The sequence below is a fragment of the Pan troglodytes genome, chromosome 2, assembly GCF_028858775.2.
Source record: "Pan troglodytes isolate AG18354 chromosome 2, NHGRI_mPanTro3-v2.0_pri, whole genome shotgun sequence".
Lineage (NCBI taxonomy): Eukaryota > Metazoa > Chordata > Mammalia > Primates > Hominidae > Pan > Pan troglodytes.
Window position 1 is genome coordinate 182602650 of NC_086015.1, and position 13092 is coordinate 182615741.

Genomic DNA, 13092 nt, shown 5'->3' on the forward strand with positions numbered 1-13092 from the left:
CGCCAGGCTTCCTACAAGATGGCATGTCTATATCCTTTCATTTTTAGCTCTGCCTTCCTTGATATTTCTCAGTGCTAATGAAGTCCAAGGAAGCATCTGTTCCCATTGTTCCAAAGAAGGGACCGTGGTGCTGTCTCTTAGAGAGTGCTCCCCACGCAGACGCCTCCTCTCAGAGCCTCCCCACGTGCTGCTGCTTCACTGCATTTGGCAACTCCTCTCCATCCATTACGCTTTGAAGTTCTAGTGTCTGTTAATTTTGTTAAAGATGGAGTTTGTAGTTGTTTCTTATCCTTACTGTTTTGAGTTGATTCCAAGAGTAAAAGGTGTCAGACATGTTTTGATTCCACCACTGATAGTTTTGTTTTGTTTTTCTGAGACAGAGTCTCGCTCTGTCACCCAGGCTGGAGTGCAGTGGCATGAGCTCAGCTCGTTGCAACCTCCGTCTCCAGGGATCAAGCCATTCTCCTGCCTCAGCCTCCCAAGTAGCTGGGATTACAGATGCACGCCACCACGCCTGGCTAATTTTTCTATTTTTAGTAGAGACAGAGTTTCACCATGTTGGCCAGGCTGGTCTTGAACTCCTGACCTCAGGTGATCCACCTGCCTCAGCCTCCCAAAGTGCTGGGATTACAGGCATGAGCCACTGTGCCCACCCTAATGATTTTCTGCAATCTAATTAATGTATAGATTAATATTTCCCTAGTGTGACATTATATTGTGACACTATCTACATTATTGTTTTGTACCAAAAATCTATGATTCTAGGCATGTAAATAAAAAGAGAATTATGTCTGTCTTTCATAGAGGCCATTCTTCTACATAGGTACTTGTTCGCAATGAATTTTGAAGAGTTCTTTCGAGACATGATAAACACAAATAGACCTCAGTTCTTACTTCACCATGTGAGAGAAAAAAAGACCATTTCTAGCCTTAGAAATCATTTAATATAGACTGATAAACTAATAGGCAAATTTTGTAGATTCCTGGTACTAAATAAGTGCTAACATTTTGAAATGAAAAGGTTTTACCTGAATCTGATTCCGCAGTTGTTCTGCTTCTTGCCTCAACTGTTCCAGTTCGCTCATTTTTTCAATTTGTTTACCTCAGGAGCTGATGAGTGAAAACGGCTGTTAAAAAACAGAGAGCAAGAGAAAGATTCAGTTCTCTATTTACATCTTAATCTGGTTTTACAATACTGACATATAACTTCTTTTTGGACCTACTGAAATTCAACGGAGGTAGTCAATTATTAAAGGAATTTAAAGATGCTTAGTAAATATAGAATGAGGTTATTTACTGAAGGGTTTTATACAAGAACATGATCAGAGGATGGAGGAGAAATTCCAAGTTGTAGTATTCGAGGCTGAATTATGGGGAATTAGTACCAGAATGGAGTCTGGTGAGAAATATTTTACAATAGTTCAGAGGACACCAAGAGACTTCCCCACTTGGATGTCTGGATTGGCACCTAACACAGTACCTCAAAACTGAACCCCACCCCACCCCCAAGCCTTCCCCATCTCAGGAAACGGCAAGTCCATCCTTACTTACAATTGTTTAAGCTAAAAATCTGGGAGCAGTCCTGTTTTAATCATAGCCTCCCCATCGAATCCATTTGCAAATCATGTCAGTTATTCCTTAAAAAATAATTATCCAGGTTCTAATTCTGATTTCCTCCACTTCTACTGTCTGGGTCCACACCACCATGACCATCTCTCACCTGGTCTCCTTTCTACTGCCCTCGACCACTCTCTGGTCTAATTAGAGCAACTAGAGATCCTTTTAAAATACAAGTCACTTTAAATCCTCCAATGGTTTTCCACTCCACTAAACTCTATTTTGACCCACAGACCCTGTATCATTACACACACACACACCCCTCTGACCTCATGTATCACTCTCACACTCACTCTGTTCCAGTTGTTCAAAGACTTCTATGATGTTCCCTGAGCATGCTAAGCAGGCCCCAGTCTCAGTGTCTTCGCATTTGCTCCTGCCTCTGCTTGGATAGCTCCTGTCCCTGATTTTATAATCCCTTGCTCCCTTACTAAATCTGCCCAAATGTGATCTTCTCAGTGGGACCTTTGCTGATAGCACATGTGCACCCAAACATGCTCCTCTTACCCTGTCTTGTTTTTCACTATGAGACTCAACACCATCAGCATGTATTTACTTACTTGTGATCTCTTTCCTTCTGATAAGATGTAAAGGGCCGGGTGTGGTGGCTCACGCCTGTAATCCCATCACTTTGGGAGGCTGAGGTGGGTGCGTCGCTTGAGGCCAGGAGTTCAAGACCAGCCTGGGCAACATGGCGAAACCTCATCTCTACCAAAATTACAAAAATTAGCTGGGTGTGGTGGCACATGACTGTAATCCCAGCTACTTGGGAAGCTGAGGCAAAAGAATTGCTTGAATCTGGGAGGAGGAGGCTGCAGTGAGCCGAGATCACACCACTGCACTCCAGCCTGGGTGACAGAGTGAGACTCTGGCTTTAAAAAAAAAAAAAAAAAAAAAGGTGTAAAGTTCCTTCAGGTAGGGTCTCTGTTTGCTTTATTCTTTGTTGTATCCCCATCACTTAAGATACTTTGGTCTCCAGTAAATAAAGCAACCTGAAATAGCTTAACAAATAAAGGAATATTCATTCTAAGGATTTAGGATGAATCACAGAACCAAAAGACAGGAATATTACTACCTCAAAAAGACACTAGAGGCTAGAAACTAGGAGTATTCTTTCTCTACCTGTCCTGGTCTCTTTTCTCTTCTTATCTTCCTTGGTTTTTTTCTTTCTACAGAATGACTTTTTCTGCTCCCCTAAGTACAAAACCCAAGCCTATAACTTTTTAGGTCAAGATTGTAGCCCGAAATGACTGTCCTAAGTCCAAATTCCTATAAAAGATTGATTCCCCTCATGAGAGAGAATTTGGTTTTGATGTCTATCCTACAATCACATCAACTATGGTACAAATATCTGTTTATTATGTTCAGACAAAAAGAAAAGAAAAAGAAAAACCAGTATCTATTTATTCTTTCAGAATTCACTTTGTATTTATTTTGTCCAATTAAAAAATAAATGTATTGGGATTGACTGGAATGGCATTAAGGTATATAAAACAGTTCCAGAAGAACTAAAATCATTCTAATATTCCATTTCCAATTTAATATTGTGGCATATTTCTCTGTTTATCCAAATTTTCCATCTTTTATTTATGAGCCTTAACCATTCCCTGATAAAGTCTGATTGTTTAACAATTTAGTATGCATCTCAGAGAGGGCCAGACTGGACAGATTGCAGCCGGTCTGGAATCCCATTCCGCTGAAGTGAAGACAAGCAGCATGCGGGCTCTTTAAACTCACAACCTTAGCTGCCCTTGCTGACCATTCCTGAGATATCCCTGGCCCCAAAGTCCTAGAAACTCTGATTATTTTGATACCTCTTTATTTTTAGGGTCCCAAAAAATTTTGGGTAAGCACAACTAGTTTACATCCCTCCTACTAACTAAAATACTAGAAAGAACTATCGAGGGACCCTAAAGGGCCTCGGGACTTTTTAAAAATTTGCAGTTGTTATTATTATTACTATTATGGTTATTATTTGTAGAGATGGGGTTCTAGCTATATTGCCCAGGCTGGTCCTGAACTCCTGGGTTCAAGCGACCCTCCTACCCCAGCCTCCCAAAGCACTAGGACCAAAGGCATGAGTCGCTGAGCCCAGCCTGGGTCTCAGAACTTTTAAGCTTATTAAAAATTACCTGTTACCCATCCTACTGCTGTCCTTCCCCCAAAGCCACACACACATACCAGTGACCTTCTAAAGCAGGAGTTACCTGTAATAAGAGTTACTTGGGATAAACTATGATCTGTACCAAATGAATGAGAATTTCCAGGCTGAGTGCCCCTAAGGATGGAGGTACCACGAATAGAAATGGGAAACAAAGAAAAAGCAGTTCCCTCACCACCATCACTCCGTGGATGGGGCACCGATGGGATGACGGGTGAGGCAATGTGTCACAGACCCGGGCCCTTCCTGCATATTCTGGCTGGGAATGCCAAGAACACAAGTCCCTAGTGGCTGTTACTTGGGCCATCTCTCAGGGTTGTTGTGCAACATGCAACCTCAAGGAATAAGACAACGTCTCCTCATGAGATGAAGAGCAGAATGGCTTCTATTTACTGTAAAAGGGGTAAAACCCACAAGCTCAGTGTCTCTAGGCTGTGATGAAATCCAGTGCACGTGCAGCATCCATCTGGGCCTACCTGTGTCACCCTGTGGGCACTGGGGAACACCGGGAATCAACACAAAGCATCATCACACCAAGCTACTCACCGTGAGTAATAAAATCTTTTGTCTCTGACCAAGGAGTTTCATCAAACAGTAACAGACTCATTTATTCGCTTGTAAGTAGGTAAAGATCCCAGGTCCTTTACAGTCATGGATATAGGGTTCAGAAGAAAAAAGATGAGGGGTCCAATGTGGAAAATAGTGAGTTTGTGGCTCATCCCTTCTTAACCAGGCTTCGTCCAGTACTTCATCAGGCATTCTAGGTCCAGCACTTCAAGCCTTTTCACAGTACCCTAGCCTGCCTGCCCTTCCATCTTGTCACACTCAACAGCAAAAGCAAAACCCTGGATGAAATCAGCTACCTACTTTCTTTCAGCCAGCACTCAAGTGGCCAAACATTGATTGAGAAAGTCAAACAATGGGGCATATCAGTTCTACTACAAATTCACATCATCAATCTCAACTGGGCCCTCAAAACTACCTGGCAACCCTGCACAGCTTTGTATGCACTGCTTCTGCTTTTGCTATCAAATATTTAAATTCCTTTGCAATCTTTTCAAAATTTTGACCTTCTCACAAGCCCTCTTGCAGCAGATGACCTTGCCATCTATATCATAAAGTAGAAGCCATCAAACATGAACTTTTTCAATCTTCCACTACTAGATATACAAAGCTATACATACATAACTGACTCATATTCCTCATCTTCCTTGTGTGTGTGTGAATGAGAGAGAGAGACAGACAGACAGACAGGGCCTCACTCTGTTGCCCAGGCTGGAGTGCAGTGGTGGTTAACTGCAGCCTCAACCTCCCAGGCTCAAGCAATCCTCCAGCCTCAGCCTCCCAAGTAGCTGAGCCCACAGGTGGGCACTACCACGCCAAGCTAATTTTCTTTTTTCTTTTTTGGTAGAGACAGGGTCGCCATGTTGCCCAGGCTTGTCTCAAACTCCTGGGCTCAAGCGATCCCCCCCACCTGAGCTTTTCAAAGTGCTGGGATTATAAGCATAAGTCACTGTACCTGGCCCTTCCTTTCTATTATAATAGAATAGCTGACTTCTTTCCTGTTTGGGCCAATTCCTCCACTGGTGATTCATTCATTCATTCATTCTGAGACAGGGTGTCACTCTGTCAACCAGGCTGGAGTGCAGCAGCACAATCACAGCTCACTGTAACCTCAAACTCCTGAGCTCACCCAATTCTTCCACCTCAGCCTCCCCCAGTAGCTGGGACTACAGGCATGCATTATCATGCCTGGCTAATTTTTTTTTTTTTTTGAGAAATAGTGTCTTGCTATGTTGCCCAGGCTTGTCTTGACCTCCTGGCCTCAACTGGTCCTCCCACTTTGGCCTCCCAAAGTGCTAAAATTACAGGCATGAGCCACCATGCCCAGCCCCTCCACCAGTGATTTAAACTCTCACCTTTTAAGTAATCTTATACTTCCAGTATATTCAATCTCTTACACTTTTCTCTATTTTTAGTCTTTTTATTTATAAAATTTTCTAACACAGAGAAAGACTGAACAACCCTAATATTCATCATAGCTTCACAAAGTATTTTTTTTGCTGTATTTGCTTTATCTTTTGTTTTTGCTGAAGTATTTTAAAGTCAGTTACAGACATCAAGACATTTCAGCCCTAAATACTTCAATATCTACCAAACCACAATACTATTATCATAACTACCAAAATTAACAGAAATTATTTAATATCTAAAACCCAGTAGATTTTCAAATTTACCCAACTCTTCCACCAATGTCTTTTTACATCTGATTTGTGCAAATCCAGATCCAATTAAGAACTATATAATACATTTAGTTATGTCTCTTGTCCCACCATCTAGAAGTATCCATCTCCTGCCTGCTCTTTTGCACTTCCTGACATTGACTTATTAGAGAAACTAAATCATCAGCCAGGTGCAGTTGCTCATACCTGTAATCCCAGCACTTTGAGAGGCCGAGGCGGGTGGATCACTTGAGGCCAGGAGTTCGAGACCAGCCTGACCAATATGGCGAAACCCCATCTCTACTAAAAATACAAAAAAATTAGCCAGGCATCTTGGCAAACGCCTGTAATCTCAGCTTCTCGGGAAATTGAGGCAGGAGAATCACTTGAACCCAGGATGCAGAGGCTGCAGTGAGCTGAGATTGCGCCACTGCACTCCAGCCTGGGTGAAGAGTGAGACTTTGTCTAAAAAAAAAAAAAACTAAATCACTTGTCCTACACAATGTACCCCAATCTGTTTACTTCTTATGGTACTGTTTAACTTGTTTATCTTCTATACTGATTGCTTGTAAACTGGAAGGAAGTTAGATCTACCGGCTAGATTATATTCAGGTTCAATATATTTGGCAAGAATCCTTCCAGGTGATGCTGTGGACTTCATACTGTAGCACATCAGGATGAACTTAATGTTTCTTTGTGCTACTATCAGTGAAGCTAAGATTCCTCATTGTGTTCAGCTGTTAACAGCTTAATTTGTCCACTATGGAGTTATAATCCCTCACTCTCATCCAGCAAACAATCTGTGGAGAACCTTTCAGTTTCAAGTGGGTCTTTTCCACCAGCAGCTAAATAGGCCCAAGTCCCTCCCTTAAAAAGAAAAAGAAAAAAGAAAAAATTCCTTGACTCCACATTGCACCATCACTTACAGTCCTTTTTCTTCCCTTCACCAAGGACTTTTAAAGAGAACTACCTACGCATGACCCCACTTTCTCACATGAAATTCTGAGTTCTCAAACCTCATGTCCAGCAGGCTCCGGCTATGTTTGGGCAGGCATGATGGAAAGGGAGCGTAGTTATAAGGCAAGGGGCTGAGAAATGTTGCTAAGCTGCAAAATCAGAACCCTTGTGATGCCTGTGCCAGACAACCGCAACCTTTCTTTGGATGTCTAAAAAGAAATGTCAAAGCTGCCCTTTTTTCCCCTTTCCTTTTTGCTGCTAAAAAGAGGAACTAACTTTTCACTCTTTAAAAAAAAAACACAACTGATTCATTTTGTCACTTGGGAGAGAGAACATTCTGATTACACAGATTTTTTGGTGATCTTTTCTTCTCAGCCAACAACTGTTGGATTCCTGAGAATACCAATAAAGCATGAATCTAGCACAGACCAATAGATTATAAACTACTCTCAGACAAACCTAAAGGCTGACTAGGGTAAACAAGGCCATAGGATGCCCCAGGTGAAGCCTAATATGGCAAGTCCTAGTAAATATGTTTTGAAGGTAAGGATCCAAAGTGGCCAAACTGTATTGACATGTGTGTACATAATATGACTATAAAAATTTTTAATTCTTGGAAACAATACTATTACATCAGGTATAGTTTAGTAAGTAGCTCCCTCAGGCTGTTTATCAGAAGCATGCGTAAATTCAGGGAAGGGCAGGTTTTTAAGGACACATTTTGACAGCAGAAGAGAAAGTCATCTAACCACTTGCCCTCCTGCAGTTCCTTTACATCCATAGTTTAATAAGAAACAGAAATCAGGGAAGTGGCAAAAGGATGTCTGAAGCTTTGTGATGTGAGGAAAAGAAAAATATGGAAAGTGGAGGGGGGGTGGAAATTGGCAAGACAGTCACCCACTACTGAAGAAATCCTCCATTGGGTCTTAGCCAGGCGGACTAACTGCAGCATCAATTAATTCAGTGTTCCTTAAAGTTTAAAATAATCAAGAGCCCAATCTGAGAAGGCAGTAAACCAAAAAAATCATTTCTCACTGATCAGACTTTTCCTGAAATAATGATAAAAACACGAAGTGATTACAGACAGAAAGTTTTCCATCTACACTAGTTATAGGCAAAACAGAAAATTGAGTGGGACTTCTCCCAATAACACAGATCTGATAAATGAACCCCAAAGATGAAGACAAACAGGCATCAAGCATGCTATTTAAAAAAAAACAAAACCCAAAAACTTTCAACATAGGGGAGCAGAATCTCCCCAAAGGCTTACCAACAGTTCAATGACCAGCTGTACCCTCCACCCCCACCACACAGACACATCCACTGCTGACAATTTTTATAATTATTCCTATATATGAGAAAACTGGGGAGATGAGAAAAGATCAACTATAAGAGCTAGCAGCTTCCAGCTGGGCATGGTGGTCCACGCTTCTAGTCTCAGCCACTCAGGAGGCTGAGTGGGGGGATCACTTAAGCACAGGAATTTGAAGCTGCAGTGAGCTACAATCACACCACTGCACTCAAACCCGGGAAACATTTTAGAAAGAGACCCTGTCTCTAACGGTGGAAAAAAAAAAAAAAAGCAAGCAGCTTCAGTTGGGTAAACACAAGGTATCTATGATGAGAACATAGATACCTCAAAAGAACAAAACACCAAAAAAAAAAAAAACAAGTCACAGACTGAGAAAAGATAGTTGTAAGCTAAAATTCAAATAATGAATTAGCATCTAGAATTTTTAAAGTAATTACTTCAAATGAATCATTAAAAAAACTAACAATCCAACAGGAAAATGTGCAAAGATATGAACTGGCAAACCACAGCAGGAAAAGCTTCAGAGGACCACATACAAATGCACAGGGAAATGCAAATTAAAATAAGATAGAATGTCATGCCTATTAGATTAATAACATTTTTTCTCAACCAATGGTTAGCAAAGTTGTAGAAATGGGACATATTCAATGGGACAACTCTTGGGGAAGCAATTTGGCAACATCTAACAAAGGTGATGACACATATCTTTCAACCTGACAATTCAATTCTGCTTCTGGATATATAAGCCCTAAGGAATCTATAGTACATGTGCACAGGATTGAACAGTGTTCATACAGCACTACTTATAATAACAATAAACTGCAACACCAATGCCCACTGACAGGAGAACTGATCACTGTAGTGTTTTCACAGTGAATTATCATACAGCAGTGAAAACAAATGAACTAGTTACATGCAACATAGATAAATCTTTAAAATAGTATTGGGAGGAAAAAAAAGCAAATTCCAGGAGACACACATTGGCATCATATCCCTTTTATAAAACTCAAAAAACAACTACAACTAAATGATACATTGCTTAACAATGCACACAATGGGCCAGGCGCAGTGGCTCACACCTGTAATCTCAGAGCTTTGAGAGGCCGAGGTGGGAAGATCACTTGAGGCCAGGAGTTTGAGACCAACCTGGCCAATGTGGGGAAACCCTGACTCTACTAAAAATACAAAAATGAGCCAGATGTGGTGGTGTGTGCCTGTAGTACCAGATACTCAGGAGGCTGAGGCATGAGAACTGCTTGAACTTCGGAGGCAGAGGTTGCAGTGAGCTGAGATCACACCACTCCACTCCAGCCTGGGCAACAGAGCAAAACTCTGTCTCATTAAAAAAAAAAAAAAGAAAGAAAGAAGAAAAAAAGAATGCACACAAGCTGGATGCAGTGGAGTGGTGGACGCCTATAGTCCCAGCAACTCCAACGGCCGAGGAAAGAGGATCGCTTGAACCCAGGAGTTCAAGGCTGCAGTGAGCTATGCCTGCACCACTGTACTCCAGCCTGGGCAGCAGAATGAGACCCTGTCTCTTAAAAATAAATAAATAAAATAAGCAAGCAAACATAAATATATAAAAGTGAGTGCTACAGGAATCAAAGGTGAGTATATTTATAATTTATCCAACTCTTGTACCTGAAGTCCACTGGGAACAATAAAATAAATGAAATGGAATAAAATAAAAATAAAGAAAAAAGAAAATGAAGCTTAGGCAGGTTAAATAACTTGCTTAAGAATAGAGGTAGAGTTCAGATTTGAATCCAGGCATATGACTCTGAAACCCAGGCTGTTTACCACTCTGCCATACGGCCTCTTTCCAAAGGGCATCTTAAGACCTCTTTGCTCAATCTAATGATCCTCCCTTCTTATTGAAACTTCATTCCTAAGGCTTTCATGAACCCATACTTCTCTGATTATCCTTGTACTTAATTATTCCTTCTTTTTACCTTTGTGGGTCCTTCTCCTCCATTCATTTAAATATTGATTTATGTGTCCCAGGGTTCTATCTTCATCAAGCTAGTTAAGAAACTGCCCTCTTGGGAGGAAGCAAAGCTAAAGAGGAATATGAGATACACACACCATCCCTTTCTTTTACAAAAAAAAAAAAAAAAAAATCAGAAGGGGACAATGTAATCGCCAAGGAATTTCAACCAATAGTGATTTTTGCTCAAGATCACATTGGAGCTGCCTATCACAATCTTCAAAGTGGCATTAACATCGCTAAGGCAATTTTAAACTAATAATTAAATAGAAATTGTTTCATAAACACAGTGCTCTTATTTGTTACCGTAACTTCTTGACTAAGCACTGTTTCAACATGAATATTTGGTTCATTTAACACATTTTAAATAACCATCACATAGTGAAAGCATTGTTGAGCAGAAAGCAGCATATCAGTTATCTTTTAAGAGTTCAGCTGTACCAGTTACAAATATCAAAAGATACTAATGAGCCATTGTATCCAAGCCAATTTGTTAAATAAAATGGAAAAAAATACACTTGCACAATTCGAATGGCCTTCTCACTCCATGTCTTAGAATGTCCACATAACTTTTACTGAAGCAAGGCATTATGCAGGCTGTACAATTATACTGCTGTGTTAGCGAACACATTTTAATCTGTGCAAGACAAAAAAATACAAGTATTTCTTAGCTACTAAGTTTCATACCAATCATGAAACTCATATAAGCCATAAAAAATGTTATTTTAAATTGCACTTTAAAAATGTAAGGATAGGCCGGATGCAGTGGCTCACACCAGTAATCCCAGCACTTTGGGAGGCCAAGGCAGGTGGATCACCTGAGGCAGGGAGTTCAAGACCAGCCTGACCAACATGGAGAAACCCTGTCTCTATTAAAAATATAAAATTAGCCAGGCGCATGCCTATAATCCCAGCTACTCCAGAGGCTGAGGCAGGAGAATCGCTTGAATCCAGGAGGCAGAGGTTGCGGTGAGCCGAGATCATGCCATTGCACTCCAGCCTGGGCAATGAGAGTGAAACTCCATCTCAAAATAAAATAAAATGAAATAAAATAAAATAAAATAAAATAAAAATGTAAGTATAAACTACTTTTGCTTCTCTAAAAGTCTATTCAAATTTTTAATTTGTTGTAAATTTTCTAGTATTCTACTTTTCTTTTTGCAATACAAATTTATATTTCTTACACTTCATAATTTTTAAAAACCATAATGAATCAGGTATAATATTTAAAGCTTTTATGATTTTTTTTAACTAAGAAATTTTAAAACACACATGCCCACCCACCCCAAGTGTTCCATACAAAGACATATCCACGTGGCTTTCTTTCTCAGGAAGTTAGTCAAAACCGTACAGCTGCATGGGGCAAGTGGATAAGAGAGGAAAACAGAAGTTGCAGATGCTGAAATTGTAGCAAACGGCATTAACTTTTGGTTTTTTATCTTGTTTTTTGTTTTGCTACCAAGTTATTCATTATATTGAGCATTTTTCAGTACCCTTAAAGTAAAACAATTCAACCCCTTGTGAACTGAAGGTAGGCTGTTTTGTGTTCCAGGAAATAAATAAGGCACTGCTCTCCAGTCTATTTCCCTTCACCTAACTGTTATGTCCTGGTAGGGTTTATTCTCTCACCAAATATTTACTGAATGTGCCAGGAACTGGGGTTACATATGAATAAAACTTAGGCCCAGGTCTCAAGGAGTTTACAGTCTAAAAGGGAAGACAGACATAAAAATACACACACACAGGCCCATAATCCATTACCCTAAACCCTAGGGCCAGATGTATTTCAGAATTTGGAAGTTTCCAGGTTTTAGAAAGGTGCGTTCATTGTATTGGCATAACACCACAACCAGACCCCAGAGCAGCACCCACAGAGTCAAGAATTAAAATTTCTGAAGCAAAATGTAAAGCATGTTCATATGAGGTAGGAAAAAAAGAGACTAAGAACCTATAACCCCAGCAGTTTGGGAGGCCGAGGCAGGCGGATCACTTGAGGCCAGGAGTTCAAGACCAGCCTGGCCAACATGGTGAAACCCCATCTCTACTAAAAATACAAAAATCAGCCGGGCATGGTGGTGTGAGCCTGTAGTCCCAGCTACTTGGGAAGCTGAGGCATAAGAATCGCTTGAACCTGGGAGGCGGAGGTTGCAGTGAGCGGAAAATTGCACAACTGCACTCCTGATTGGCAACAGAGCAAGTCTGTCTCAAAAAAAAACAAAAACAGACTAAGCAATAGCTTCATGTTGTTATAGTTCAGGTCACACTGTGCCACCAAATGAGTTCAGGTCATATAAGGTTTTGCCACTAAATTATTTATGAAAAGGAAAAAAAAACCTGTAGTTTTCAAGAGTATTTGGTATTTCTAAATTGTTAAGAGACTGACCTGTAATACACATGAGGAGGACTGCCTGGCACAAAGGCAGGATAGGCCAAGCGCAGTGGCTCATGCCCATAATCCCAGCACTTCGGGAGGCTGAGGTGGGCAGATCACTTGAGGCCAGGAGTTCAAGACCAGCCTGGGCTACATGGCAGGTATCCATCTCTACAAAAAAAAATTTAAAAATTACCCAGGTGTGGTGGCATTTGCCTGCAATCCCAGTGCTTTGGGAGGTCGAGGCAGGAAGATCACTCGAGCCCTGGAGGTCGAGGCTGCAGTGAGCTACGATTGTGCCACTGCACTCTAGCCTGGGCGACAGAGTGAGACCTCATCTCAAAAAAAAAGAAAAAGAAAAGGCAGGATTACCCCGAACTTAAAAACTACTAACTAGGAGTTAGCCAAGAGATAACATTTACTGAGCATTTATTACGTGTATGTACACAACTCTGTGTAGTAACT

At 40.8% G+C, this 13092-nt stretch overlaps 1 protein-coding gene across 2 annotated transcripts in view; it reads right to left on the minus strand.

Moving 5' to 3' along the window:
* Positions 1–13092, minus strand: part of GNB4 (G protein subunit beta 4) — a 55650-nt gene that overhangs the window by 28951 nt on the left and 13607 nt on the right. For both annotated transcript variants that reach the window (XM_001168001.7, XM_009446895.5), the window contains exon 2: positions 1029–1127. In XM_001168001.7, coding sequence (XP_001168001.1) covers positions 1029–1085 — 57 coding nt within the window. In that variant the 5' untranslated portion in view covers positions 1086–1127. The remainder of the gene's footprint in view (positions 1–1028; positions 1128–13092) is intronic.